The sequence below is a fragment of the Centrocercus urophasianus genome, unplaced genomic scaffold, assembly GCF_019232065.1.
Source record: "Centrocercus urophasianus isolate 14NV4802_14NV808 unplaced genomic scaffold, USGS_Curo_1.0 seq_50, whole genome shotgun sequence".
NCBI classification, from domain to species: domain Eukaryota; kingdom Metazoa; phylum Chordata; class Aves; order Galliformes; family Phasianidae; genus Centrocercus; species Centrocercus urophasianus.
Genome location: NW_024885089.1, coordinates 1,228,727 through 1,253,798, shown reverse-complemented (window position 1 = coordinate 1,253,798; position 25,072 = coordinate 1,228,727). Strand labels below are relative to the sequence as shown.

Genomic DNA, 25,072 nt, shown 5'->3' with positions numbered 1-25,072 from the left:
AAAGGGCCGGCTGCAGCCCAGGAGTGACAAATCGCAGCCACAGCTTGGCTGCCTTCAGCATCCCACGGCTGTACCTGAGCTGCAGAGCTGCTCACAGGGCTGCAGTGCAGGATTAATCCCACCTCCAGCTCTCTTCGTCCCGCAGCCCTGCAGCCAGAACCAATGGATGGTGCCAAGCACGTGGCACGGCTGATGGCTGCTGTGGATGTTCCAGCCAGCACCGGAGCTCACAGGGCTCACAGAGCCCAGGCCATGGTGAGAGCCAGCGCTGCGTCCCAGGCCCTCCTTGTGCTCCTCACTGGGCACTACTCTGGAGCTCGAGCAGGGTGGGCTGGCAGGCAGATGGATGGCAGCTCCGTTTCAATTCCACATCCCTTTTCTCCCAGACAAACCCCGTCGGATTTTCATAAATCAAAGCGCCACACTGTTTAATAAAAATTTATTGACTTACAAGTGATTATTTATCAAAAGGCCATTAATAGCGGCTCCGGGAATGATGTGCTACTGGGTGGTGTGGGGAGACTAATAGCAAATCAATGCCAGCATCTGGGCAGAATGCATATGAGGGCCCCCAGCCCCAACGGGCTGCATGGCTGCTGCTGCCAGGGCCGGCAGCCCCTACCCCAAGGGCTGCCCCACGCTCCCCCCGGTTATTTATCGCTTACAAATGAAATGATCAATACTTTTAATCTAGAGCTAAATTTATTAACTTTCCCATCGGAGAGAGACATATTGACTGGGAGTAAAGGGAGGGGGAGCTGAGGAAAGATGGATGCGTGCTTGCTCACCTGCCCAGCCTGCTGCACAGCATCCCAGAGGCAGCAGGACGGTGAAGATGGGCCCCAAGCACAACGAGGATGGAAGCAGCCAGGAGCCACAGGCTGCTGCTGCCACCACAGCACCCATGACAGAGCCAGGGCCCTGCTGCAGGCAGACCAGCAAGCAACTGCAGCCAGGTCTGAGTTCTGGGTGCAGGGGTATTATGGGCACCCAGCATGGCAACGCCTGCTCCTGGCACAGCCCCTGCCTCTGTGTGCAGCTATTTGCACGGCCAAAAGCAATGCCTCGTCCCTCTGGAAAAGTGGAGCGCTGGTTGTGATCAATGCTCAGGGAGAAGTGGCTGGGGAAAGGTGAAGGGAGACTGGAGAACCTGCCCCAAATGAGCAGTGATGCTCATGTCCCCAGCCCAGTGCGGCATGCCTGTCTGCAGCTCAGTGCAGAGACACCAAGGGGGCACTGGGCATCCTCCCTGTGGCTCCCCAAAGCCACTCAGAGCAGGGCACACCTGGGGGGCTCAGTGTGAAGGACCTGAGGCAGGGAAAAGCTCCATGAGCCTGGAGGCTGGAGCAGCAATACGCGTTTTGTGCTGCAGCCCTGAGAGGCACAGGCTTGTAAGGTTCCCTTGGTTGTCAAGGCAGCTTATCTGAGCACAGCTCACCAGTTTCTGTGCCGTGGGAGACTTGTGACTGACACACATGCACATCAACACACCAGCCCTCCCCCTGGGCCTGTAAACACCATATGGAAGCATATGACACCAGAAGTGTTTCATTTAATACTGCCCCTGCAAGGGGCTTTACTGTAACAGTAACAAGAAGGCATCTGTGCCAAGAGTTGCCCAAGGCCTGAAGGCTTTAGGCAGTAATAATGCCTCCTGGAAAGAAGAGCCAGTAGATGAAGGAGTAAGTCCAAACAGCTCTGGAGTAGCCAAAGTCCAAAAGAAATGGAGCTGCTTTGTACAAGACCTGGCTCACTTTGGAGGCAGAGCTCTGGAGACAGTGCTGGAGACAGAGGACTCAGGAGCGGCTCCGGTCTTCATGGTTGCCTACAATCATTTTGCTGTAAAGTTTCTGTTGCTCCTCCTTGAATGTATCTTTCACCTTCTCCCTCTTCAGACCTCCATCCCTAGAAAAAGAATCATTTACAATGCAGCTAAAGGAACACACTGACACTGCTGCTCTGAGCAGGCTGGAACTCCCACATCAACCCGATGAGTGCATTTGTCCCTTAGGTTAACAGGGCATACTGAAGGCTGACTGTACACAGGGGCAGCTCCTTTCACCTCATGCTCTGCCAAGAATGTCACACACAGCCCTGCACAGTGCTCAGCACATCCAGCACCACTGCAGCATGCTGCTTGCAGGGACCCTCAACCTCTCAGGCTCCAAAGATCTCAATGCCTGACAAGGGAGGTTCTCAAGCTTCACAATGCTTTGCTGAACAACATCAAGTAAGAACTGGGGTATCCCAGAGCAAGCTGCATTCAGAGAATGAAATTTTGGTGCCCAACACACAGAACAGAAGTCAAAATGCTGGTCTTGACTATAGAAAGGCAGTTTTGGACATGCATCCCCATTTCTACACAGGTCTACTTGCCCAGTGCAAGACACAAACTCAGCTTTGCAGCTTACAAACACGTTATCAGGACCCAAGAACAAAGAATAGAGCTGGGAGGAGAAATGTCTGGCAAGACTCACCAGAGCAGATCTACAAGGCCTCCCTGCCTGGCAATAGCTGACTTCACTCGATTGGCAAACTGGACAGCATCCTCATCACACTGAAGGAAAACGACACTGTTTTCAGACAGAGCATGAGGCCAAACAGGCAGCAGATCAGACAGGGCAGGTTCACCTTACCTACCTGTCTGGTCATTGGGGGCAAGTACCACACACTGCACACAATGGCCCAGCTGGTCATCATCCTAAGGAGGTAGGTCACCATGCCATACTTGCTGCTGTTCCAAAAGGCATCTCCAAACTGTGGATCATACTGTGGAGGAAGGAGAGCTTATGAATGTCAGGTAATGGATGCACCTTCCCCGAGGCTCTGAGTTCTACATCAAATCCAATTATGGATCATCCCTCCCCCACTGCACATCAGTGCTCAGCATCCCCATATCCCATGGTCTGAGGACCAGGCCGTTGTGACCCAGTAGTGCCAATACTGGGTTATCAATGCTGACCTTGTAAGCAGAAAACTATTTCTGCTGTAAAAACGTTTGCCTTCTCATACCTTGATGGCTACAGGGTAAACTGTGGCTCCAATTTCAAAGCTCCCTTTTTTGAACATCATCACGGACGTGTTGTTGATGCAGGTTCCTGTAAGAGACAAGCACAATCTTTGCAGGTCAGTTCAGAAGTCTAAGCTATACACCTACAGGCAATCCAGCAATTGCCCCTGACACTCCAAACCCTGCTCTGTATGTGCACAAGATGTGTAACATCACTGAGACAGGAGGGCTGCTGTGCCTTCCTCCACCAGGTGCCTGCCTGGCCTCACTCCTCAACTCACCTTCAGGAAAGATAAGAATAGGCAGTTTGCTCTTGTCCTGGACGTGCTCTGTGAGCCTAAACAGAAGAGAGTCACCAATCATCATTGGAGCTGTCCTGGCAATCCACACAGCAGCCCCCAACCCTTTCCCAGCCTCCAGCTAGCAGCTGTCCCACCTTTTGGCAACGAGGTGACGGTCTTTGACCTCAGAACGTTCAAACCAGACGTGGGGGCAAGCTTTCACCATGGCTCTCTGTATCACACCCATGAGCCCTCCGTGGATTTGACCCACCTGAACAGGGTGAGAAAACGTAAGTTACAAGACCTGGGGACACACGTAGGCCAAGGCAGCTCCTATAGCTTTGTTGCTAAGCTGAAGTCCATCTTTCTACCCCAGTCCTTGTAAGGCTGAGAGGAAAAATTCCAGGCTCTAAATGTAAAGATGCAGCAAGCACCAAGGGAGGTCAAGCTTGCTGGAAAGCAAGAAACACAACAGCAAGCAGAGCTGGGGTGCAGACCTTACCATTGCATAGTAGCCATCACTGGCCAGGATGATCACGTCAATGGGGGATGTGTGATTGGCCACGCAAATGCCTCCATTTCGGGGTCTGTTTTCTCTAAAAGCAAAACAAAAGCACAGATTAGGGCAGAAGGATGAAGAGTGAGGCCTGCAAGAGGCACAGACACTGCAGCAGACAGCGCTGCCTTACCGGTCATGGTAGGTGATGATGGCTGTGAGGGCACGCACGCAGATCCGGTAACACATCAGGTGGACGTGTTTGCTGAGGAACTCCTTACACCTGCACCCAGAACAGAGAGCATCAGCCCCAGCTGCCCATATTGGGGCCACTCAGCCCAGCTGTGTGAGGTCAGGAGATGCCATTTCACACGGTGCCCACGTAAACACACCTCCTGTTTGGTTGTGCTGTTTGTTTACTGATTCATATCTCATGAAAACCAAGCTTTTGCTTTCGCTCTTCTCTGTTTTTACTCCTTTTAGAGACCTGGGCTAAGAGCTCTGTCACAGGCTTAATATTCACATCTAGGCCTTTTATTTAAAGTAGTAAGATATACGTTCCTGACAGGCTACAGATGACAGAACCCCCTGCCTCATCTGCAGCACGCAGAAGAGACAGGCTTTGCAGGAAAATTTCCTAACTATCAGGTCTCAAACAGCACAGGGAGCTGCCCATCACTTCTTACAAAGGCCAACTCACCTTCCATTTGGCAAATATCCCACCACTGTAGTACCAGTCACCAACAAGCTGATGCCAGTGAACGCCAGGGCTATCCTGCAGAAAGACAGAAGCTACATGCTAGCAAATCCAGGCCAGAGGCTCTGCCCATCACATAACCTGTCTCTCCCAGACACGTCAAGCAGGGTCTGTGAGCTGGGGGACCAGTTGCACCAGGAACAGGTCACAGGCTTCTGCAGCAGCACCCACCTGAGGGGCAGAAGGAAGCAGTAGCGGATGACAACACCCAGTCCCCAGAGTACAGTGAGGCGCAGGCTGATGTAGTGGAAGTTGTAGTTGGTCCTGCTGAGCAGATTCCAGGACTCCAGCTCTTCAGCTGAAAACCTCTTGGTCACTTCATCATCCATGATGGTCTCGATGCCTTTGCGGCAGAAATAGAAGATATCTGAGAGCTCAAACTCAGGGGTGTCCAGGTCTTTGCCGCTGCCGCTCCGACGGATCTCTTTGATCTCCTCTTCCAGAGATGTTGGCTCCTTTGCAATGATACCTGCAACGAGCCACAGGCAGCTCTGAGCAAAGTGTGACTGGCCTGCTGAATGACAACTGAGGGCCAGGGGGATCTCTGTGGACCCACACAAGGCTCCCTTCCTTCCTCCAGCCCTCCCGACTACCTAGACATGAAACGCCCTGGGTGCCTCACGCACCAAACCTTTCCACATCCACTGCCAATCCGTCTATGTGGAGAGGGCATCCACCACACTTCAGCTCTCCAAAACACTCCATTTACCACGCAGAAATATCAGCTTCAGATGTGCCCAAGAAGGGCAGGATCTTACCATTGACATAGGGCTTGTATAACGGATGGTTCTTCTCCTTGGCACCACGCTCTATTCTCAGTGTCGCCCACTGCAAGAGACACACACAGCAAACAGAACTGTCAAAGCCTGCAGCTCCTCTTGATGCTATTCCTGATTCACAGCTGGCTTCTGGAGAAGATCGTGCTTAAGGGGATCAAATGAGATGAAAGCAGGATGCTTCCATACAGAACTGTGTGAGTGATGAACATGCAGCTGAAGTGAAGTGGAAGCAGACATCAGATTGGGAAGAAATGGAACAGGAGGAGTAACAGGAAGGTGACCAGCACTTAGGAAAGACATACTGTGCACATGCTTGTGTACCATTCTGCACAGCAGAGCTCCAGGGGAAGAATGAGTGCCAGAAGCTGGAATGGTATTCAGTGGTGAGATGGCCCAGCCAGTCTTTCTACAGCCTCCTGTAGGCTGTTGCTGATTGCACGTGGCTGCCACTGCACAGCCTCCAGATGGACCTTCATCCTGCATGCCCTCCTGGAAGGTGATGTAGCTCAGCAAGCAGATAACAGAACCAGCACTATTTTCCACTATTGAATTCCTCCAAACTCAAAGCAGAGACTGTTTTCAGGCTGCTGCTAAGCACATCAGGCCAGCCTCATGAGGAGATGGGATGCCTCCCTACTGCTTCTCAGTTCATAGTCAGTCCAAAATAGCAGCAGCAAGCACCCTCAGACTGAGTAACCCTCAGTTACTCCATCAGTCATCCATGAAGAAGCAGAAACTGCTGAGAACTCCAGGGTTCCCAGTCTCAACTCATGACACTGTAAGATGAGAAAGCAGTGAAGTGGGAATGTTAACTGGGGGTGGAGCTTCTAGCTCATCTGGCAGCCTCCTCTGCAAGTACAAGGAACTGCAGGATTGCAGAAGACTGTCCAGACATTGCCATTCCCAGAAGGCAAAAGAGAAGCTCTGACCCAACAGAAGGGGGGAAGCCTGTACAGAAGGCACATTCCTTGCCAGCCCCACAGTAGAGACCACGGTGGCAGAAAACCCAGCCTGCCACGTGGGAAGCAGTGGGCAGATCTCCCAGCTCACAAACACAGGCGTGTGGCTGCCACCCTGGGCCCCACAACTCCCCACCTTGCCAGACTGAGGTGCTGCCTCCTGGGCTGTGTTTGCATCACTGGCCTCAAGAACTTGAAAAATATTCCTTCTGAATTATACTCCTCTTACAATTCCGAATGACCAAACCCAGCCACTGAGCTTTACGTCAATCTAGGAGATGTTCTGCCACAGAGCTCCTCTCTCCCACCACAAAGGTTCTTTGATAAAAGCTGAAATAGATTTCTTCTCAGAAAAACGGCTGCAAAATTGAACACCAAAATGTGCTGAGATTAAACGTTCCTTCATCGAATGAAAGAAAGGAAAAATAATTACAGTAAAACAAAATGTTCCATTTCAGATAAGCCAAAATTCTTCGTATTTTTTTTTTACCTCTCTGTTCAGTCACTAAATTAAAAACCAGATCTTCAGACACCAGTGATAATGAAGCACGTCACAAAGCACTGGGACTTCCCCCTCACACCACAAATTTTGGGAGGACTTGGACAAAGCACTGAAAACAGCAAGCTGCAGGGCTGCCCTCTCCAGCCAGCCAGTACAGAGATGCTCCCAGACAAGACCAGCTCTGTTCCTAGCTAACTGAATACTGTAGAAGTTTGGACATCACATTTAAAAGCCTGAAACTTCCCTGCTATGCTCAGTGCTATCTTATTCGTTTTCCCTGGGCTGCCAGGCTTGGGTTGATTTGGGTTGGTTTGGGTTTTATCTACTGGGAGCTTTGCAAAAATTCTGCTCTCAGCAGGGATTTGATTCAAGGAGAGGCGCTGGCTAAGATGGCCCAGAAATAAGTCTGCTGAAGGCAGCCAGGGGAACAGCATGACCCCAACATGGAAAATTCCACTTGGCTTTTTCGTGCCAAGAGGAGCAAGGAGTGCTGCTGCTGTCCTCAGAGCTGCAGGTCCAGCTGTGACTGCTGGGCTCAGCAGATAAGCAGGCAGCAGTTTGGGACTCAGGAGCTCTGTGTTCTGGCCACAGACTGCCCAGGGCTTGCAGCCACTTGAAGTTCCACCTTGCTGCCTGCTTTTGCTTCGTCCAAACATACTGGAGATGAGCAGCACGCTGACTGCTGTTCCTTTCTGTCACATCTCACACCCCTTTTGGCTTCCCTCCATATCAAACTGTGACAGCTCTCTGCCTTGCATTAACGTGGCCAAGCACACACCTCCTCCCAGCACATCCCCTGGTACTGCTGTTACTGCTTGCATACTTATGGGCTATGCTGTCTTACTGCTTCATTTGAAGAATCAGTAGCTTAACCACAGAGAAAAAAAACCACAACCTGTGAACAGGAATCCAATAAATTGCATTTGGCTGAGGTGACTGCAGCAGGTCATCTGGCACCAGCACATTAACAGCAAACCATACTCCCGGCTCTGGTGTCTGCTGTGCTCTGTAGAATGGGAAAAGCTTCTCCTCCTACCATTAATACACTTGATGAGACCCCTGTAAACATCCTTCAGCACAGAAAATTCTGAAAACGTGACTTACCTGAAAAATCTTCAATAATGTTTTCATGTAAACCTTGCGGATGCCAAAGGAGACTCCAAAAATTGCTGGCACAATGATGAAAACCAGGAGTAGAGTGAAGAGGACGGTTATGGAGATTCCCAAGAGATTGACAACTAGGCTGTCAAAGGGGAGCAGGAGGAACATGATGAAGGGCCCAAGCAAGGCTGGTGCCCTGCGACCCTGCAGCCAAACAGGAAGGCTGCCTGCAGCAGTTAAACAGTCCTCCTACTATTCAGTAATAGTCTCACACGTGCAATGAGTCCGCTGTTGCTCACAGACCCCATTCCAAAGTTCACATCCTTTTCGGGCTCTGTGAGAGAGGGAACGAACAGTATCTGGGAGAGAGGTTGGGAAAACAAGCAAATACTGCCAGGAGTCCCAAACAGTTCAAACAGTGCACGTTAAGGAGCTCAAAGAAGATGGAGCATGCAGGCAGGTTCCTCCATGGGTTTGCAGTGAGTACCGTCCTGGAACAGCTGTGTGAATACAGGCTCTCCTACAGCACTGCTGAGCAAATCCTCCTGAGGAGCAGCTTCTGAAGACACTGGCAGTAGAATTCGTCTCAGGCTGCTGAGAGTATGCAGAGTCTCCTCACGGGGACAAGATGAAGTCCATCTCTGAGCCTGCATTGGAGGAAATTGAGGGAGTTGGCACTTGCAGGAGCCTACTGTATGTGGAGCTATTATTGCTCCTTCCAGGATACAGAGACTGGCTCAGATCCTCACATGACGCCTGTAGCAAGTTTAATTCCAGAGGCTTCTGGCATCCACTCACGTTGAAGAGTTGTAACTGACTCAAATGAAACCCGTGTCCCTGGAAAGCTCTCCAAACAGTGCGTTGGCTTCTTGGTAGACCAGGCACTCACATGTCACCAGCACTACAGGAGGAAAGAGAAACTGAAGTCAGGCAAGTCACGCAACTCAGAGACGTCAATGGCAGGAGGCCAAGGACAGTGGGTGCTGAAAGCATGAGGGCATTGATCAGACTGAGGACACGTCACTCCAAGCAGCTCCTGAGACACTTCAGACTCAGACTGGTACTCCAGCTTCCATTTCACACCATCAGACACACATCCTGTGCCTTCTTCCCAGACAAACCTCGTACTGAGTGGCTCTGACCAGAGCCATTCCAGAGCACAGGATGTTGAGTGTATCTAAACAGGTCCCATGTACAGGAAAAGAGCCAATGAAGTAGCAGAAAACCCTTCTGAATGACAGAGCCCTCAGCACCCCTCTCATTTCAGAGGAATCCAAGCTCAGGGAGCCAGCAGTGTGTTGGATTCCTGGGAAGGAATCACTTCCTCTACCCCTGTACACAGGTTCCTGGGGTGTGGCTCACCTACTGCTTACACAGGGCAGCTTTACAAACAATGCATGACAGGAAGTTAGCCCAAGGGGAGAATTACTGCTGATGATTAGCCACGGTGGAACTCACCGGGACACGGGGAGCAGTCAAAGGTCAACATAGCACTGCAGCCCTGGCAGGGGATGACCTGGCAGAACAGGTCTGCGTGAGGCCAGCACAGCTTGGAGCGACTGCTGAGGGGAGAACTCCCTCCAGATATTATCTCTGCCTGCTGCCAGAGGGCACGGTGTCAGCCTAAGGGTGGGATGGAACAGTGCTTGAACTCAGAGGATGAAGGTGGGAATACCATTCTGCTCCCCTGTACGTAGAGTGTTGCAGCTGCTGGCACTACAGCGTTACTGCTTCAGAAGAACACAAACTGCACCTCTACAAACCTTCACAAACTATTCCCTGTCAGCAGCAGTTCTACAGCCACAAACGTGACCGTCCTTCGGCCACAGTTTTCACTGTCGGCCCGGCCCCGGCAGCTCTCGGCCCCGCCAGCCGTTCAGTTCCACGTTTCAGTTCCACGTTTCAGCTCCGCGTCCCCGCCGTGCCCCGGCCCTACGAGCCAGCGGCCACGTGCGGTGCCCGATTCAACCCGACAGCAGCAGCCACGGTCCGGCAGCCCCCGATCTCTCGTGGAGCCCCGCGCTCGGGGTCCGAAGCCGCGCCCTTCCACCCAACGCGGTCAGCCGAGGCCGGGAGCGCTTTGTTACGGCCTACGGGACACCGCCCACGGGCGCGGCGAATCCGGGCAGGGCAGGGACCGTCGGCGACCTTCGCGCGCGCTGGCAGCGGCTGCCGGTGCGGAGGGGCGGGGCGGGGCGCTCACACCGCGAGCGGGGCGGTACGGCGCGGCCCGCGGCACGGAGGAGGCCGCGCTTCGTAACGCGGAAGCCGGTTAACGGTCCGCGGGCGGCTCGGCCCCGGCCCCGTCTCTCCGCTTCCTCCGCCGATCGCAGCGGGACGGAGATCGCGGCCGGCACCGGAGCGGGACGGCGGGGGAGGAGGAGGAGGAGCGCTGGGCCGGGCTGCTCGCGCACTCACCTGCCTCCACTGCCGCCGGGCCCGGCTCCGCCCCCGCCACGCACCGTGCGCGCCGCGCCTCCGCCCCGCGTGCACTGACGTCATCACGCCTCTCGCGGGGCCGCGCACGCAGCGCCGCGCAAACCTCCCTGTCGATAGGGGGTGCCGCACGCCGCCGAAATGAGAGGCGAACTCGCACCGTGCCGTCACTTTATTGCCTCCCGTAACAGCGCGGCCGGACCGAGGCGCACCGAGCGGCTTCGTCACGCCCTCGTCCCGCCCGCAGCATCCGCCTCCGCTTCGCTGCCACGGCCCCGAGCCGCTCCCTCTGCCTGCACGAAGGCACTTGTCCCGCTCATCGCGCCCTAGGCTCGCACCGGAGCACAAGCGGGGTCGGCCGGCTTCACGCCCCTGTCACTCTTGTTCTCTCGTGCTAGCGCTGCCTGGAGGATGGACCGGCAGGAATTTCACCGAAATGGCTCCCAGCTTAAGATGTAGCAGGGCCCAGCTTTGAAGCCCAGCAGCTGCTTGTACCGTAGCCAGGCAGGCTCGTGGAGAAGCTAACACAGCTGGGAGCAGCACTTGATGCTGTTGTCCCCATCCTCCCCCAAGGCCCTTGTACCAAAGCAGGGACATAAGGGACCTACAGCCCCCTCCAAAGCACCTCCCTACCAGTACGGGGCTTGGGGCTCTGAATGGCGCCAGCTCTGCAGGTGAGAAAGGACGAAGGCAGCAGCCCGGGAGGTGCCAAGGTGCTCCCGGGCCCCCTTGGCACTCTTCACAGCATGGGAGGGTGAGCGTATGACACCCAAGTGGTAGATCCTGTAGTTCTTCCCGTGGTTGTTGTCCCAGTGGGTCTTCTGCCCACAGCGGAAGGAGATGCAGAACTCTGTGGCCTTGGAGGAGCTAGAGGGCTTGGGAAGGGAGAGCTCAAAGGAGAAGGTGTCCGTGTCTGCTGAGCCATACGTGCTATGCATGTACTGGCAGGAGATGTCGCGGAAGCTCTTCCAGCCGTCAAAGGTGATGCGAATGAGGACTTTCTTCTCGTACTCAATGTTTCTGACCTTCACTGTCCCAGACAGGGTATGGTCCTGGATCAGGCAGCTCTCCAGGCAGACCAGGTTGCTGAGCAGGCGGCTGCGGAAGGTTGCATAGTCTGCAGAGGGTTGTGGGAAGTCCAGCACATACCTGCCTGCTTCTGAGTGCGAGTCCCGGAACCTGGGCCGGAAGCAGGTGAGGTCTGACAGGGCATGCTGCAAATCACAGAGGTCCTCCTCGATCTTTGAGAAGAATCGGACAGCTGTCAATGAGAGCCCCTTCATGTCAGCAAATACCACCCTCTTCTTCTTCTGACTTTTGGAGCTCTTGGTGTTCTCCCTCCACTCAGGCTCATGATCTGCGCTCTGTTTCAGGTTCAGACAGGAGCGGAGCGGTTTGCGTCCCCGGCTGCCCCGGAGCTCCTCATAAGAATTCAGTAGCTTGCGAATAGGGGGTGAACGGCTCAGGCAGAGCCGCATGGCCAGGTCCACAGGCATAGCTGGGGGAGTGACAGCTCGCGTGCTATAGACCTGGAAAAGCCTAGAGGTGAAGAGGGGTCAGGCAATGAGCCCTGGCTGCCGGACAGCTGGGGCCTCAGCCCCGTTCCCAGCCCGCACCCTTCCCTCCACCCGCCCCACCCGCGCTCACTCGCCGCAGCTCATCGCGTCCCGTCCGCTCCCTCCACCGGCGGCGCCGCGCGATCAATGGAGCCGTAGAAGCGCCCACGGCCGGGACACCCCACGGCTGTCGCGGCAGCCAATAGGCGTCGGGAACGCTCTCCGGATCGGCCAATGAGAGTCTGGGCTGCCTCTCCGCCCCTCCCCCCCAGCTCCCCCGGCACAGCGGCGCCGCCGCCCGCCCGTCCGCGGCGGCTCCGCACGCTGGGAGCCCCGCAGCCGGACCGCCTGCCCCAGCCACGAGAAGCTACAGGAAGAAAAGTTCGCTCCTCTTTGGCGTTGAGAGGTTTGAACTGTTTTCATGCGTCTCTCTTCAAGTGCTTACTCTGAAACAACTATTTCCACGGTGTCTAAAAGCACAGAAAATCCCAGACTCCGGACTCACTCTGTATCACAGAACAGCCAGGGTTGGAAGGGAGCTCAAGGATCACGGAGCTCCAACCCTCTGCCACACACAGGGCCACCAACCTCCACATTTCACAGCAGCCCAGGCTGCCCAGGGCCCCATCCAACCTGGCCTCCAACCCCTCCAGGGATGGACGGGGCATCACAGCCTCTCTGGGCAGCTGTTCAGCCCCTCACTGCTCTCACAGCACACAACTTCCCCTGACATCCAACCTCCATCTCCCCTCCCTCAGCTTAAAACCATTTCCCCTTGTCCTGCTGTCATCTCCCCTTTCCAAGAGTTGATTCCCCTCCTGCCTGCAGGCTCCCTTTAGGTCCTGCAGGCTGCCATGAGGTCACCCCGCAGCCTTCTTTACTCAAGCCCAGCTCCCTCAGCCTGTCTTCATAGGAGCTTCGTATCAAAACCCAATTCAGAAGCTTCTTACCCCCCTGCACTGAAAAACAGGGCGCTGTGATGTCCCTGACACTCACATTCAAAATCACCTTCACTGTTTAGCTCACATGTGACTCCTTGATAGAAAAGACTGTCACTTAAGTCAGATCACCCCTGCCCTCTACTACCTGCTAATCTCTCCAGAGCTGTCTAGCCATTTAGGTTAAGCAGACCTGATTTTTCCTGCTGACAGCACAGATCTTGATCAGCTCATGACACAACCCATCTATCAGTATTTATACACAGCTTTCCATTGCCACTGCTTCAGCACAATGCAAGATGCTGCTTCTCGCCTCTGAAAGGGTGGAAGCAAACATGAGTTCTGTGTGTGGCTGGGAGAAGCCTAGAGTTCAACCCTGACCTCAGTCCATAAAATACATCAGGAAAAAAAAACAAAACAGACAGCCAAAGCTGTACTCTCCCCCACAGGGATGTGTGGCACTCAGGTCACTGCTGGTCAGACACTCCTGCATGGGGAGGAGCACAACAGAACACACTGGGGGTAACCAGGATCCAGATACACTTGTATGGCAGGGCCTGCAGGAAGGGGTGGTGGAGGACAAGCCACATTGTATTCACCCCCTGCAACAGCTAACTGGCTGCAACTGCCCAAATTCCAAACCCAAACAACATCTCCCAGAGGCATGGCAGCAAATTGACTTTTTTTTGGCAGAACTCAAGGCTATTCCTCAGGTTTTCATAACCTGTCTGCTTCTGGACCTTTGACTACTCAACACCTTTCCATCAGAATTTCCAACTGGTTCCTCGTATCAGCTTTAAGCCAGATATTTCTCAGTTCTGGGAAAGACTGTCACACAGCAGCAGCACAGCAGGGTGAGCCAGGGCAGTGAAAGAGAAAGCCCACATGAAAATATGCTTGGGTCTCCACACACTGCTGTGATGGATTGCACAGCAGGAACTGCACAGGTTTGCATGTGTGGTCACATATAGTGCAGGCAATTTGTTAGTTCTCACCTGTTGCTTTCTGAGAACCATTCCTTCCTCACATTCTCTCAGGCTGACGGCATGCATTCCCCTTCAGTGACTTGAGGGAGTCAACAGTGACATGGAAAAGGGTTCCTACTAATTTAAGTACTTACTTCACATTTCTCCTGCCCTCAGGAGAGCAGATCCGGCTTAAACTGTGAAATCACAACTCACAACCAGTGCCTTCCCCGTGACCTCTTTCACCACCCATCCACTTTGCATTTAGAGCTCACTGCACAGCAAACCCAAGTTATCAACATCTTGGAAGGAACAAAGAACAGGCATTGGATTGGACATTCCAGTCCAATCTCTACTGCAGCCCCTAGAGAAGCTGCTCCCACTCTCATCACAGGCACAGACTAAGGTGGATGAAGGAGTCTTCCCCTCCATCTGAAAATACAAGCCAAAAGCATCTCTTCCTTGACAGAGTTGCAGATGTTTCCCCTTCCTCCAAAGCAGATGAGGCAACAGAAGCACTGTGTCAGCAGTGAAACGTTATCCAGTCCCATAGGTATCTCAGGTATTCAGTCATGGAAGGACACAAAAAGCATTTTCAGATAGGCTGAAACTGAATCTCACTCTTAGCCTGACCGATTGCAGCCTAACAGCCATTCTGAAAAATCCTGCACAGCCTGCAGTAATTTTGCTGGCTCCAAGACTCCAGAGAGGAGCCGTGCTCAAGGTATTCTAGGAAAAAATCAGCTCTGGTGAAGATTTGGCTTCTAGAACAGGGCATGGGGGCCTGATGCTCACGTTGCAGCAGCCACGTGAGGTACAGCAGCAGGGCAAGTACAAGCTGCCTGGACAACTGTTCAGCCAAACTAAATAGGGCTAAGGAGAAAGTCTTACAGACATTCTCCAAGCAGCTCTTCCAGAGCATGTTTTTGCAGCAGCAGATTAAGAATGACTTTGACTGAGAGCTTTGTCACCTCTGAGAAGCTGCCTGAGCTACAGGCATGAGCAGGGTACAATCCAAAGCCCTTTCTTCAGGGCCGGGCAGAGGTGTGTGCTACTGATTCCTAAGGATTAAACACAACTTCCTCTTAACGTCTATACTTAAAAAAAGAATCCACTTTATCTAAATGGATTCATTAGGAACACTACAAACCACACATGCAAAGCCACTCGCACTGCAAAACGCACTGCGTCACACCCTGCCTGCCTGGCAGTGAAAGGGGAGCATCAGAGCAGCACCAGCCTGTTCCCCACGGAGTATGGTGCAAGAAAGGCCCTGTCCTGAAGGAAAGTGAGCCTGTCTGTCCACACACCTGACAGGTACCAGGCTGTACCAGCAGGGAATCAGGAAATGCAGGGCAAAAGGAGCTTTTGCCCCATGTAATCAACATGAAGGGACAGCTTGTCCCCCGTACCCCAGCATTTGTTTCAGCACAAAGTAACTGGGCAGTTTCCACCCTCAAAATTACAAAGCAGGGAATGCAGCAGAACCCTACATTCTCTGGAAAGAGGATCTTCAGAGCACACGCAGCAGAAAGCTGCTTTATCCTGAGCCCATCATTACAGTTACTCCATTTTAGTGAAACTGGTCACCACAATTCTTAAACAAGGCATCCTACCAACCACACACACTGAAGCTTTCCAGAAAATGCCCTCTGCCCTGTCACTTTGCACTTGCTGCTGTTGATCCAAGTTTCCCTGCACACGGGGCTGAATGCTCTGCTGCAGAAATCAAGGGCAGCATGCTGGCCTTAGAAGAAGTAATGTGAATAGCACACAAAGCACAGGAGGCAAGGCCAAAATCAAGACGATTTCTGTTCTCACTCTGCAGCAAAAAACTGCTCTAGGAAAGCCCTGCCAAACTTGTGCTCTGTTACCATTCCAAGCAGCATGAAAGCACAAGCTTACAGAATTCCTCAGAGCTCTTCTAGCCCTCAGCTGCTGATCATGCAGACCCTGTTTGCCCTGGAGTTCACTGACAAAGGCAGCCTCAAACCTGAGGATTAGCTGTAACCGTGTTGTAATCTCCCTGAAGCTTGTCAGCCCAAAGAAGGGGGTCAGAAAAGGCCAGAAAAGCAGGAAAGCCTTTTAATTCCCCTTGCAGGAGTTGATCAACATCCAGGAATTTCAAAAGGTGAAATGACAGCATTTAAATCTTCAGTGCAGAATCTGCTCTGATATTGGTTTTATGCAAAGCTTGTGCGTGTAACAAAACAGTGGAATGAAATACAAACTGTATGTGGGCATTATCAAGACCCACTAAATGTGAATCAGTTGCTTAGTGAAGGTTTGTGACAAACCTACAAATGCTGTTTGACATTTCCAAAGCTTCCATCACAACTGTAATGAGTCACAGCCTGATCAGAGAAAACATGGATGCCCAGGGCTCCTGCAGGCACTCATTCTTTGGACCATGTAAGAAAAGCTACTATCAGCACAAAGGCCAGGAAGCAATTCCAAATCCAGGCCTACATTGCAGGCAAATCTGAGATACTTGAAATGGCAAAGGTAGATGTTTTATGAGAACAGTGCTACTATTGCCAGAACACCAGGAAGAAATAAAATAATCAGTGTAACTTCTCTCTAGACAAGTTAGAAGGCATTGTGGACAACTGTGTCCACACTGGGACAGAAGCTGCTTTGTTCATGGCAAGAACAAAGTTGATTCCATCTGCAAGATAAATTCTGCCTTGAGATGTTCTAAAGGACAGACCTGCTGCTTGGCCTGCATAACTATCCTTCAGAGCAGACAAACTGAATTCCTAAGCTCATGGCCATCTTCCAGGCAATACTTTGAGAAAGACAGAAGATAAAAAACTTGGTAAACTCTCCAACCTGCCTTCTTACTGCTGGTAACAAGCTGGAGTTAAGCATCTCTCACATGACCCTAGGGCTTTCCCCTGCTTGCTCACAACATTCTCTTTGCTCCGAGTTGCAGTTTCCATCCTTAATTTGCTCCTAATCCTTCCTGCTCCTCGCATGATAATCAAGATCTGCTCTGCCAGCAAATACCTTCATGTGTGTTCTTTGCTCAATGGATCATGTGGCAAAGGTGGCGCAGAAGAATCCCTCCAGTTCACCTCAGAGCAATTGGGCACTTGCACAACATCCAAGGCTGTACAGGCTGTGATGAGATCAAAGCTGATGGGGAAAGGTGGAGTTTACACAAGTTAACCACTCCGTTCCATCAGCCAATTTTCACCTGATAGCCTAATTTAACAAACAACGCTCAACTGGGGCAAGAATGAACACACATATGTAAGGTTTAAAAAGTGTATCCTTGCATTTACAAAGGCATTATTCATCTCTGAAGATATAAGTGCTCTGTACACATCTACTGTCAAACCAGTCTGAGATCTCAAGAAATGTTGTCTATGCTCATCCACCCCCTGGGACTCCAAAGGGACCATGGCAGGGCTCTGCCAAAGCCCTGTGAGTGCTGGGACTGCCCTCACTCAGCAAAGCTGGGAGAAAGGAGCCTGGCTGCATTCTAAGTGTGTCACAAGCAATCGAGATCTTGATTATATGGGGGTGGGGGGCAATAAGGCCCTTGGAAACACAGAGGGGAAGATGCCTTGTTCATTTACTTGAATCACAGAATGGTTTGGGTTGAAAAGGACCATGATGATCATGGAGTTTCAACCCCCTGCTGTGTGCAGGGTCACCAACCAGCAGCCCAGGCTGCCCAGAGCCACATCCAGCCTGGCCTTGAACACCTCCAGGGATGGGGCATCCACAACCCTTGAGCAACCTGTTCCAGTGCCTCACCACCCTCTGTGTGAAAAACTTCCTCCTAACATCCAACCTAAACCTTCCTTGTCTCACTTTAAAACCATCCTCCCTTGTGTTATCACAATCCACCCTTGTAAACAGCCATTTCCCTTCCTGTTTATACGCTCCCCTCATATACTGGAAGGCCACAGTGAGGTCTCCCCGGAGCCTTCTCTTCTCCAAGCTAAACAACCCCAGTTCTCTCACCCTTTTCTCACAGGAGAGCTGCTCCAGCCCACTGACCATCTCAGAGACCCTCCTCTGGGCCCACATTATCTCCACATCCTTCCTGTACTGGGGGTCCCAGGCTTGGACGCAAAATGCTTTGAATACTTTCAAAGATAAACCTTCCAGCCCTGCTGCTACCCTCAGCCATCCCTCTCCAAGCCACACCCTGTGAGGCACCCAGCCCAGCCCTGCTCTGCCCCCCATCACCACCACCTGGGCCTGGGCCATGACCAGGAGGCAGCACGACCCCACCTCAGCGCTCACCACTCGCTCAGATGAGCTGCACTGCTCCTGAGGCCACCAGAGGGGCAATGGTCTTGTAGCGGATCAGGTGCTGTGAGCCCTCCTCCAGATCGATGGTGTACTCTCTGAAAGAGGCAGGTGCAGGGTGTTAAGCTGCTTTTGTGAAACAAGTCTTGTTCGTATGCTCTGGGTGTGGAAGGACCACCTACCTCTGCTCATCAGTCTCTGGCTCAACCAGGATGTTCTCTTGCCTCTTCAGCACTCTCAAGAACACGAAAGAGTCCAGGTTGGGTTTTGGGACTGCAGATACAACAGATTCAGAGCACAGACTCAACACTCACTCTTGTTCCTCTGCAGAATGCTCAGTGAAGTAGTATTAGGGGCAGCAAATGCATTGCCAACAAAGGGAATGCCAGACGTTTCTGTTAAGAAGTAGTTTGCATTGAGCCAGCTTAAGAAAAAAGCAGATGGAGGTGGCAAGCATGAGCACAGAGCTTTCTCCACACCTCATTTGCAGTAATTTTCCTGAGTGCTTGTAGTCTGCCTGTACTCACCCGATTTTAGGAGGGCTACTTTCTGCAGGTTGGGTGGCATGTGCTTTAGGGCTACATTTTTCAGATAAGTCTCAGTGTTTGCCATGTACCTGAAGAAAAAAAAAAAAAAAAAAACCCACAACATTGGAGCATCCACTAATTAAGTCAAATGCAAATTTGCCTGGAGAGTATTTGCTCAAAAGTGCCAACAGGTGACACCTCCTGGTCATTTAGTTACAAGCAACCCACTGACAGAACTGGCTCAGATGCTAAGTATGCCACAGACTCAGAAAACTATTTCTTTCCTTGTCCATAAGGAAAGCTAAACACCTGAATCTTACTGCAACCTTGTCTAAGGCTTAAGAACTGTTCAGTATAACAAAAGGGCAAGTTCTGTACCCTATGCAAAGGGAGGGAGATGGACTGAAAGCCCACTTACTCCTTAGCAAAGGCAAACTCCTCTGGTGATAGAATGGAAGGCTCTCCTTTGGCTCGAGATTTCTCCTTCTCCAGCACATGTGGGAAAAACTTCTCTATCTGTCATTGGAAGAAAAGAAAAAAAGAATGAAAAGATTAAATCCCAACTTTCCCGTAGTTCAGTGCCTAAAATCCACCAGACTTCCCTGACAAGCAATCCTCCCCTGAACAGTATAAGTAAACACAGGCCTGCTCAAATACCTGCTGCTGACTTGGCAACACTATAGTCAGCTGGGCTCTTAAAGCTGCACAGATATATGTGTATGTGACAGGACCCAGGAGGATCACATACCTTGGCTTAGATTTAAAAAAACATGCCATTATAAAGGAACATCACAGCAATACTGTGAGTCTCCACAACAGAAAAGTGTGCCTATGGATTGAAATTCTTTGGGAAGAGATCATTAAAACAGGCTAGGAATCACTCCCAAAATAAACCTTTTCTATGCTCCATACAGCATTACCTTCACAAGTCTACATCTCAAGTAACTACTGAGCACATAACGGATCCTTTCAATCTCCATGCGATGGATGCTGACCTTCAAGTCTCCCTTCTTTGCCCGTTTTAGGTTTGCCTCCTGCAAAGAAAGGCAAAGGAAACTGAAAAGACTGAAATACCAAACAATTAAAAAAAAAAAAAAAAGAGAGAAAGACGACCACTTGACACATAAGGAAAATAAAAACTGACTACATTTCCCAGTGCTCTCCTCAGGAACGAGCACTGCACAGGCTCAGAAGCACATCCCCCATTTCCCCCCGCCCCGCAGCACGCACCATGTGGTCCAGCTGCTCCACCACGCACTCAATGATCTCAGGCTTGCTCTCCAGCAGCTCGGGGGCAAATTTCTCGTTCAGCCAGGCCTAGGAGAAGGAACGCTGTGAGTAAAGGTGAAGAGAGCTCCTATCATGCAGCGGGAGCCGGGACCCCGGCCCTGAGTCGCCCCTTTCCGCCCAGCGGGCCCACAGGCCTCGCCATCAGCCTCCCCGCGCCTTCCTCGGACAGCCCCAGCTGCCGATCGTCTGAAAGGTCCCCAGGACGCCTCGATGCTCATCCCTGCACCGCACTACCTGCTCCAGGCTGCGGATGAGCTGTAGAGGGGTGAGCACCAGCTCCTCGCTACCATCATCCGAGTCCGGCTCCTCACCGCCCGCTGCCGCCATCCCAACAGCCGCAGCTGCAATTCGCAGGCTCGCCGCGTGACCCCGGATGTTCTTCTCTCCACAGGCGCTCAGTGTGACCCGGATGTTCCTGGCTGTGCCGGCGCGCCGTGTGACCCGGATGTTTCCCACTGCGCCGGCGCGAAGAGCAAGAAAATGGCGGCCGCGGGGCGTAGTGAGGTGCAGCTCCGCTCGGCCTTATGAACGGGCTTTTACCCAATCTCGCGCTACGGAGATGGCGTTTCAGAAACAGCGCTACTGAACATGACACAGACACAGTTTAAGAAAAGATTTACTGATCCATTAGTACTTCTGCCAGTATTGCAACAGACATGAAAGGCAACCACTGTTACAGTTTAGAAAAAACAAGTTTTATACAGTGAGAATATTCAATCTCAAAAAAGAAAACAAACAAACAGAACCCAGTGGCTGAGGAACAAGCCTGGAATTTCAGACGCGGTAGCACCTACAGCACCACCAAAAGCCAAAAACATCACTTCTGTACAATTTCTCAGTTTCTAAGTTCTTGAAATCCTTCCACAGTTGGATAATGGCACTCAGAACTGAAATCCAAACATCCTTTCCTTAAGGAACCGTGCTTTTAGGTATTGCTGAGGAATGTTAATGCACAAACATACGAAATAATGCACAGCTCTACTTCTCAATAGTGTGCCAGCAGACAAGAGTTAAGAAACCATCTCACACAACAGCTAAGTTTGTTGAATCAGCATTTTCCTCTAAGTTATAATAAATTCATAAAGAAACAGTTTTACACTTCACATATTAATCAGAGTAGGGAAAGAGTTACGTTTATTGGTTCTGCATCCATTTTATTGTACTTCCTGTTTTATCCATGAATGGACTCCCTCTTCTGATCAGCACTGACAGACACAATAACAGCACATACACAGCAGTAGAAAAAACACTCAGAATAAAGTCCAGCTATTCCTCCCTCTCTTCTAGGAATAACCAAAACATTAAAACAAGAAACTCTTTGCCTTCTAGTTTTCCACAAGAATCAGCACACAATGCTTTAAAATGCTCGTTGCCTTGAGTCACTTCTCACCAGGAAGAGGCACCACGTATCCCCTCAGTGAAATACTGAACCTGAGGGAAAGCCTTTCTTCTGGAAAATTCCATTCTGACTTGTAGGTTTCCAAAGCCCAATCGACGTACAGAAAGGTTTAAGTAGGGAGGAACTGCACCACATTTACATGACTAGACTTCTGTTGGGCCAAAGCGGTTCTGTCAGAAGAGCACACAGCTTCACCACTTCTGGTTTTTCTTGAGAAACTTAAGAGAGATCTCACTGCTCAATAATTTGCCACAAAATGTATGCTGACCAGCTGGGTCACACCACATGGAGTAGTTTTAGGAAGTCAGTCCCTGTAGAAAATGGCACTGTGGATCTGGCAGCAGAAAGAGGAATGATGCTCTAAAGTAGGAGGTAGGGGAACTGATACATCAAGTCCACTGTTGAGCTGTCTGCTAGAAAAGAAGTTACATGTTAGAATTGATTTCCAGGTAAAACAGAATCATAGAATTACTCAGGGATTCTTAACATGGGTTATGGCCTTGATTTCGTAGATGCTTGAAACACAAAACCTTTTAAAACTTGCTTGCCACAAGATACCTCTAAAAACATTCAAAAAGAAAAGCTGCATCTTTCACAGCAGTACAGGAAGAACAGTTGCTAGCACAGTGCCACCAATGATTTTCTTAAGTATTTCTTCATCTCTTACATGATCAACCTGAAATTTGTTTAGAAAACCAAAATAAGCATTTAAATAGTGCTTTGTTTTAAAGTCCAGATTGAAGAGCAAAGTCTTATATTTGTGTGTTCAGAAATTTACGCCAGAAAAACTTTGTGGAAATAGAAAAATCAAAAGATCCTTTAAATACAGAAAGCCATTTTGGGCTTAACACAGTGCAAGTTAAGTTTATGCATATTTTACCAAACTAAAATCTTGACTGTTTAAAGTTAAATCTGCTATTTAACTTCATGTTCGGTAGCATAAAATTAATCATATATATGGCTACACATTCAGAAAACCCACACCACCCAAGACTTCAGTAGAAAGCCACTGATTACACACAGAAGTTGGATAAATATTCTGTTTCAGCTGGAGAAAGTCTACCAGTCTGAGCACAAAAAAGGAAAGTTGAGGTTGGCATCTACTGTGATGTTGATACGTACCTGAGACTCCACAGTTTTATCTTCCACTGCTCATGCCTCTGTCTTCATAAATGGTAATTTCAATCTGCATAGAAAGGCTGTTAGGGAAATATACTATAAGAAGTTTACAAAAACACAAGTGAAAAATCATTAGGATATCAGAACTTTTGATCTTTCTGCTTCATAGCTGTTTTTTCCAAGATTAATTTCAGAGCTACAAAGGAAACAGAACTGCACATCTGCCTTGTCAGATGAGACCAGTCACCTATGCAGCTCAGGACTGTCCCAACAACAAGAACACAAAATTCTGCACACAAAGAGCTTGTGAACCTTGCCATCTTCTCCTAGATCTCAGGAAAAGCTACACAACAGACAGAAGTATAAATATCTGACTAAAGAACAACACATAGCTGAGAGTGACCAAACTGATCACGTATTCTGCAGTATCACAGACCAAGCATGACAAGAGGATGCCATGTTAACAGAGGCACAGGTTGCATATTGTAGACTGACAAATTAGGAAATAATCTTAGAAACCACACAAGGATACAACTCTTAGTCCTCTTTCAATGGGATCGGTCAGAAGGAGGCCCTGAGGAGCATAGATCTTCTCATTCTGTTCCTGAATGAACTTGGCAATTTTCTTTAGAACCTGATAGCAGAACAGCACAGGAGTTTATTAAATCAGGGTTCTTAATTAGGTTTCCCTATCTTAGAGCCATAGATCAGCAATACCACAAATATAACAACATTAGGAGAATGCAGCATGAGAGCAGCAGTACCCACTAGAGACAGAAACTGCATTATTCCTCAATATACACAAAATGTTACACTGCTTATGTATCAGACAGACTTGCCACAGCATCAGAATCACAGAATGGCCAAGGTTGGAGGGACCTCAAGGATCGCGGAGCTCCAACCCCCTGCCACACGCAGGGCCACCAACCTCCACATTTCACAGCAGCCCAAGCTGCCCAGAGCCCCATCCAACCTGGCCTCCAACACTTCCAGGGATGGACGGGGCATCACAGCCTCTCTGGGCAGCTGTTCCAGCCCCTCTCACAGCACAGAACTTCCCTCTGACATCCATCCTCAATCTCCCCTCCCTCAATTCAAATCATTTCCCCTTGTTCTGCTGTCATCTCCCCTTTCCAAGATTTGATTCCCCTCCTGCCTGCAGGCTCCCTTCAGGCACTGCAGGCTGCACTGAGGTCACCCCACAGCCTTCTTTTCTCCATGCTGAACAAGCCCAGCTCCCTCAGCCTGTCTTCGTGTTGGGGGTGCTGCAGCCCCCTTATCTTTGTGGCTCTCCTCTGTTATGTCACCCTGCAGTAAGATCTAGAGTCTATGTGGAATTTATACAGTGATGGTGCAAGTCACAGAAAACCTACCAGGACATAAATCACCTGAAGTCTGGAGGATACAGTTCCTTTTCAGAAGAAAGGAAAACAAAACAAACCTACCTTTTCATAATGTGTTTCCATGCACAAGAAGATAGTATAGGCAGTCAGACAGGCCAGACACCCCTCAAGGTACGACTGGCCCCCAAGTTTCTCAGCTTCAGCATAAAGGTTATTCAGTGTTCGGACAGTCTCTTCAAACTGCTGCCTATCGATCTGAAAGAGAAATGAGATTTAGCCATCACACCTTTCACACTCCAGAACTCATCAATATCTTCCAATAACAGCCTTCACTTATTTCCACTTTCTCTGTCTTTCCTCACAGAAATTGACATTTTAAACTGCTGCTGCATTTAGAGCAAAGTCCAGAGGATGTTGTGAGTTACAGACCTCGAACTTCTTGTCAAAAATCTGCCCAGATCAAGTGTGAATGCCAACACAACCTGAACGCAAAGCAAATAACTACCGACTGCCATTCCACCAAGTGGAAAAACAGCAAAAGCAGCTTACTTCATACACAACGGGCAGCTAGACTAAAAAAAAGAGCACGAAAAAGCAAACCAGGCAGCTCCAGAGATCAGCAGTAACTCCTCGCTGGCCACTCAGACAAACTCCATAAAGCGACACAAAGCACAAAGGCGGGGCAGCACGAATAAAGCGCGGTTATCCGCTTTACCCGGTTCTCCAGCTCGGCCGGGAACTTGCTCTGGAATTGGCAGCGGGTCCCACCGCTGTAATCTCGCTGGATGAACACTTTGCCCGACACGGGCGCTTGCTGCGGCCTCATCGCACCGCGGCCGCCTCGCTCCGCTCCCGCGGGCGCCGCCGCTCGCTTTAGGCTACTCGCAAAGGCGTCCGGTGAGCTCCGGGCCGGGACAAAGGCGGAAGCGACGTTGTGCGCATGCGCCGCAGCCTCATCGGGCCCAGAGAGTGGCAGCGCGCATGCGCCCGCGCCACCACGAAACATAACGGCGAGCTCACGCATGAGCACTCGCTGCCCGCTTTCTATTGGCTGCGCGGAGATTCCTCCACCAATCACAACTGAGGCACTGCTCTCGTGACCTCTGCCAACGCCCCTCAAGGATGGCGCCGCTCTGGTGCACACCCCTTAACATACGCTGGCATGGTACGGCCCTGCTCCCCCTGCCTCGAAATCACGTGGCACAGCCCGGCCCCGCCCACTCCCGGCCACGTCCAATCCCGGGCCCCGCTCACTCCCGGCCACGTCCAATCCCGGGCCCCGCCCTCTCCTGGCCCCGCCCACTCCCGGCCCCGCGAATGCGCACGTGTGCGCTGAGCTGCGGGCTGC

The 25,072-nt window shown here is 51.0% G+C and overlaps 4 protein-coding genes across 12 annotated transcripts; all 4 read right to left on the bottom strand.

Annotated features, from left to right (window-relative positions):
• Positions 1 to 1,532: 1,532 nt before the first annotated feature.
• Positions 1,533 to 10,363, bottom strand: GPAT4 (glycerol-3-phosphate acyltransferase 4). Of its 4 annotated transcripts, none has more exons than XM_042835249.1 (14): positions 10,304 to 10,363; positions 8,635 to 8,786; positions 7,889 to 8,532; positions 5,303 to 5,372; positions 4,716 to 5,013; positions 4,488 to 4,562; positions 3,981 to 4,070; positions 3,794 to 3,887; positions 3,447 to 3,562; positions 3,292 to 3,347; positions 3,013 to 3,098; positions 2,641 to 2,769; positions 2,478 to 2,557; positions 1,533 to 1,905 (listed from the first exon to the last, which is right to left on the bottom strand). In XM_042835249.1, exons 3-14 carry the CDS (start codon positions 8,051 to 8,053, stop codon positions 1,797 to 1,799), a joined length of 1,368 nt encoding a protein of 455 aa, XP_042691183.1. In that variant the 5' UTR covers positions 8,054 to 8,532; positions 8,635 to 8,786; positions 10,304 to 10,363; the 3' UTR covers positions 1,533 to 1,796. The 4 variants fall into 4 exon arrangements, with proteins under 4 accessions (XP_042691183.1, XP_042691185.1, XP_042691181.1 ...); XM_042835251.1 differs by having other exon boundaries at positions 8,684 to 8,786; XM_042835247.1 differs by having other exon boundaries at positions 7,889 to 8,786.
• A 115-nt stretch (positions 10,364 to 10,478) lies between these two features.
• LOC122169260 (protein phosphatase 1 regulatory subunit 3C-B-like) lies at positions 10,479 to 18,126 on the bottom strand. Of its 3 annotated transcripts, none has more exons than XM_042835254.1 (2): positions 18,041 to 18,126; positions 10,479 to 11,850 (listed from the first exon to the last, which is right to left on the bottom strand). In XM_042835254.1, the coding sequence occupies exon 2, from the start codon at positions 11,815 to 11,817 to the stop codon at positions 10,951 to 10,953; it is 867 nt and encodes a 288-aa protein (XP_042691188.1). In that variant the 5' UTR covers positions 11,818 to 11,850; positions 18,041 to 18,126; the 3' UTR covers positions 10,479 to 10,950. The 3 variants fall into 3 exon arrangements, with proteins under 3 accessions (XP_042691188.1, XP_042691187.1, XP_042691189.1); XM_042835253.1 differs by having other exon boundaries at positions 10,479 to 11,860; positions 18,029 to 18,116; XM_042835255.1 differs by having other exon boundaries at positions 18,029 to 18,047.
• Positions 11,764 to 20,244, bottom strand: GINS4 (GINS complex subunit 4). Of its 3 annotated transcripts, none has more exons than XM_042835257.1 (8): positions 20,098 to 20,244; positions 19,804 to 19,890; positions 19,494 to 19,607; positions 18,992 to 19,089; positions 18,574 to 18,662; positions 18,229 to 18,319; positions 18,041 to 18,144; positions 11,764 to 11,850 (listed from the first exon to the last, which is right to left on the bottom strand). In XM_042835257.1, the coding sequence occupies exons 1-7, from the start codon at positions 20,188 to 20,190 to the stop codon at positions 18,048 to 18,050; spliced, it is 669 nt and encodes a 222-aa protein (XP_042691191.1). In that variant the 5' UTR covers positions 20,191 to 20,244; the 3' UTR covers positions 11,764 to 11,850; positions 18,041 to 18,047. The 3 variants fall into 3 exon arrangements, with proteins under 3 accessions (XP_042691191.1, XP_042691190.1, XP_042691192.1); XM_042835256.1 differs by having other exon boundaries at positions 11,774 to 11,860; positions 18,029 to 18,144; XM_042835258.1 differs by lacking the exon at positions 11,764 to 11,850 and adding an exon at positions 12,726 to 16,918.
• A 217-nt stretch (positions 20,245 to 20,461) lies between these two features.
• GOLGA7 (golgin A7) lies at positions 20,462 to 24,606 on the bottom strand. Of its 2 annotated transcripts, none has more exons than XM_042835218.1 (5): positions 24,440 to 24,606; positions 23,827 to 23,979; positions 22,914 to 23,015; positions 22,385 to 22,448; positions 20,462 to 21,675 (listed from the first exon to the last, which is right to left on the bottom strand). In XM_042835218.1, exons 1-4 carry the CDS (start codon positions 24,548 to 24,550, stop codon positions 22,401 to 22,403), a joined length of 414 nt encoding a protein of 137 aa, XP_042691152.1. In that variant the 5' UTR covers positions 24,551 to 24,606; the 3' UTR covers positions 20,462 to 21,675; positions 22,385 to 22,400. The 2 variants fall into 2 exon arrangements, with proteins under 2 accessions (XP_042691152.1, XP_042691151.1); XM_042835217.1 differs by having other exon boundaries at positions 20,462 to 21,672; positions 24,440 to 24,605.
• Between the last annotated feature and the right edge of the window lie 466 nt (positions 24,607 to 25,072).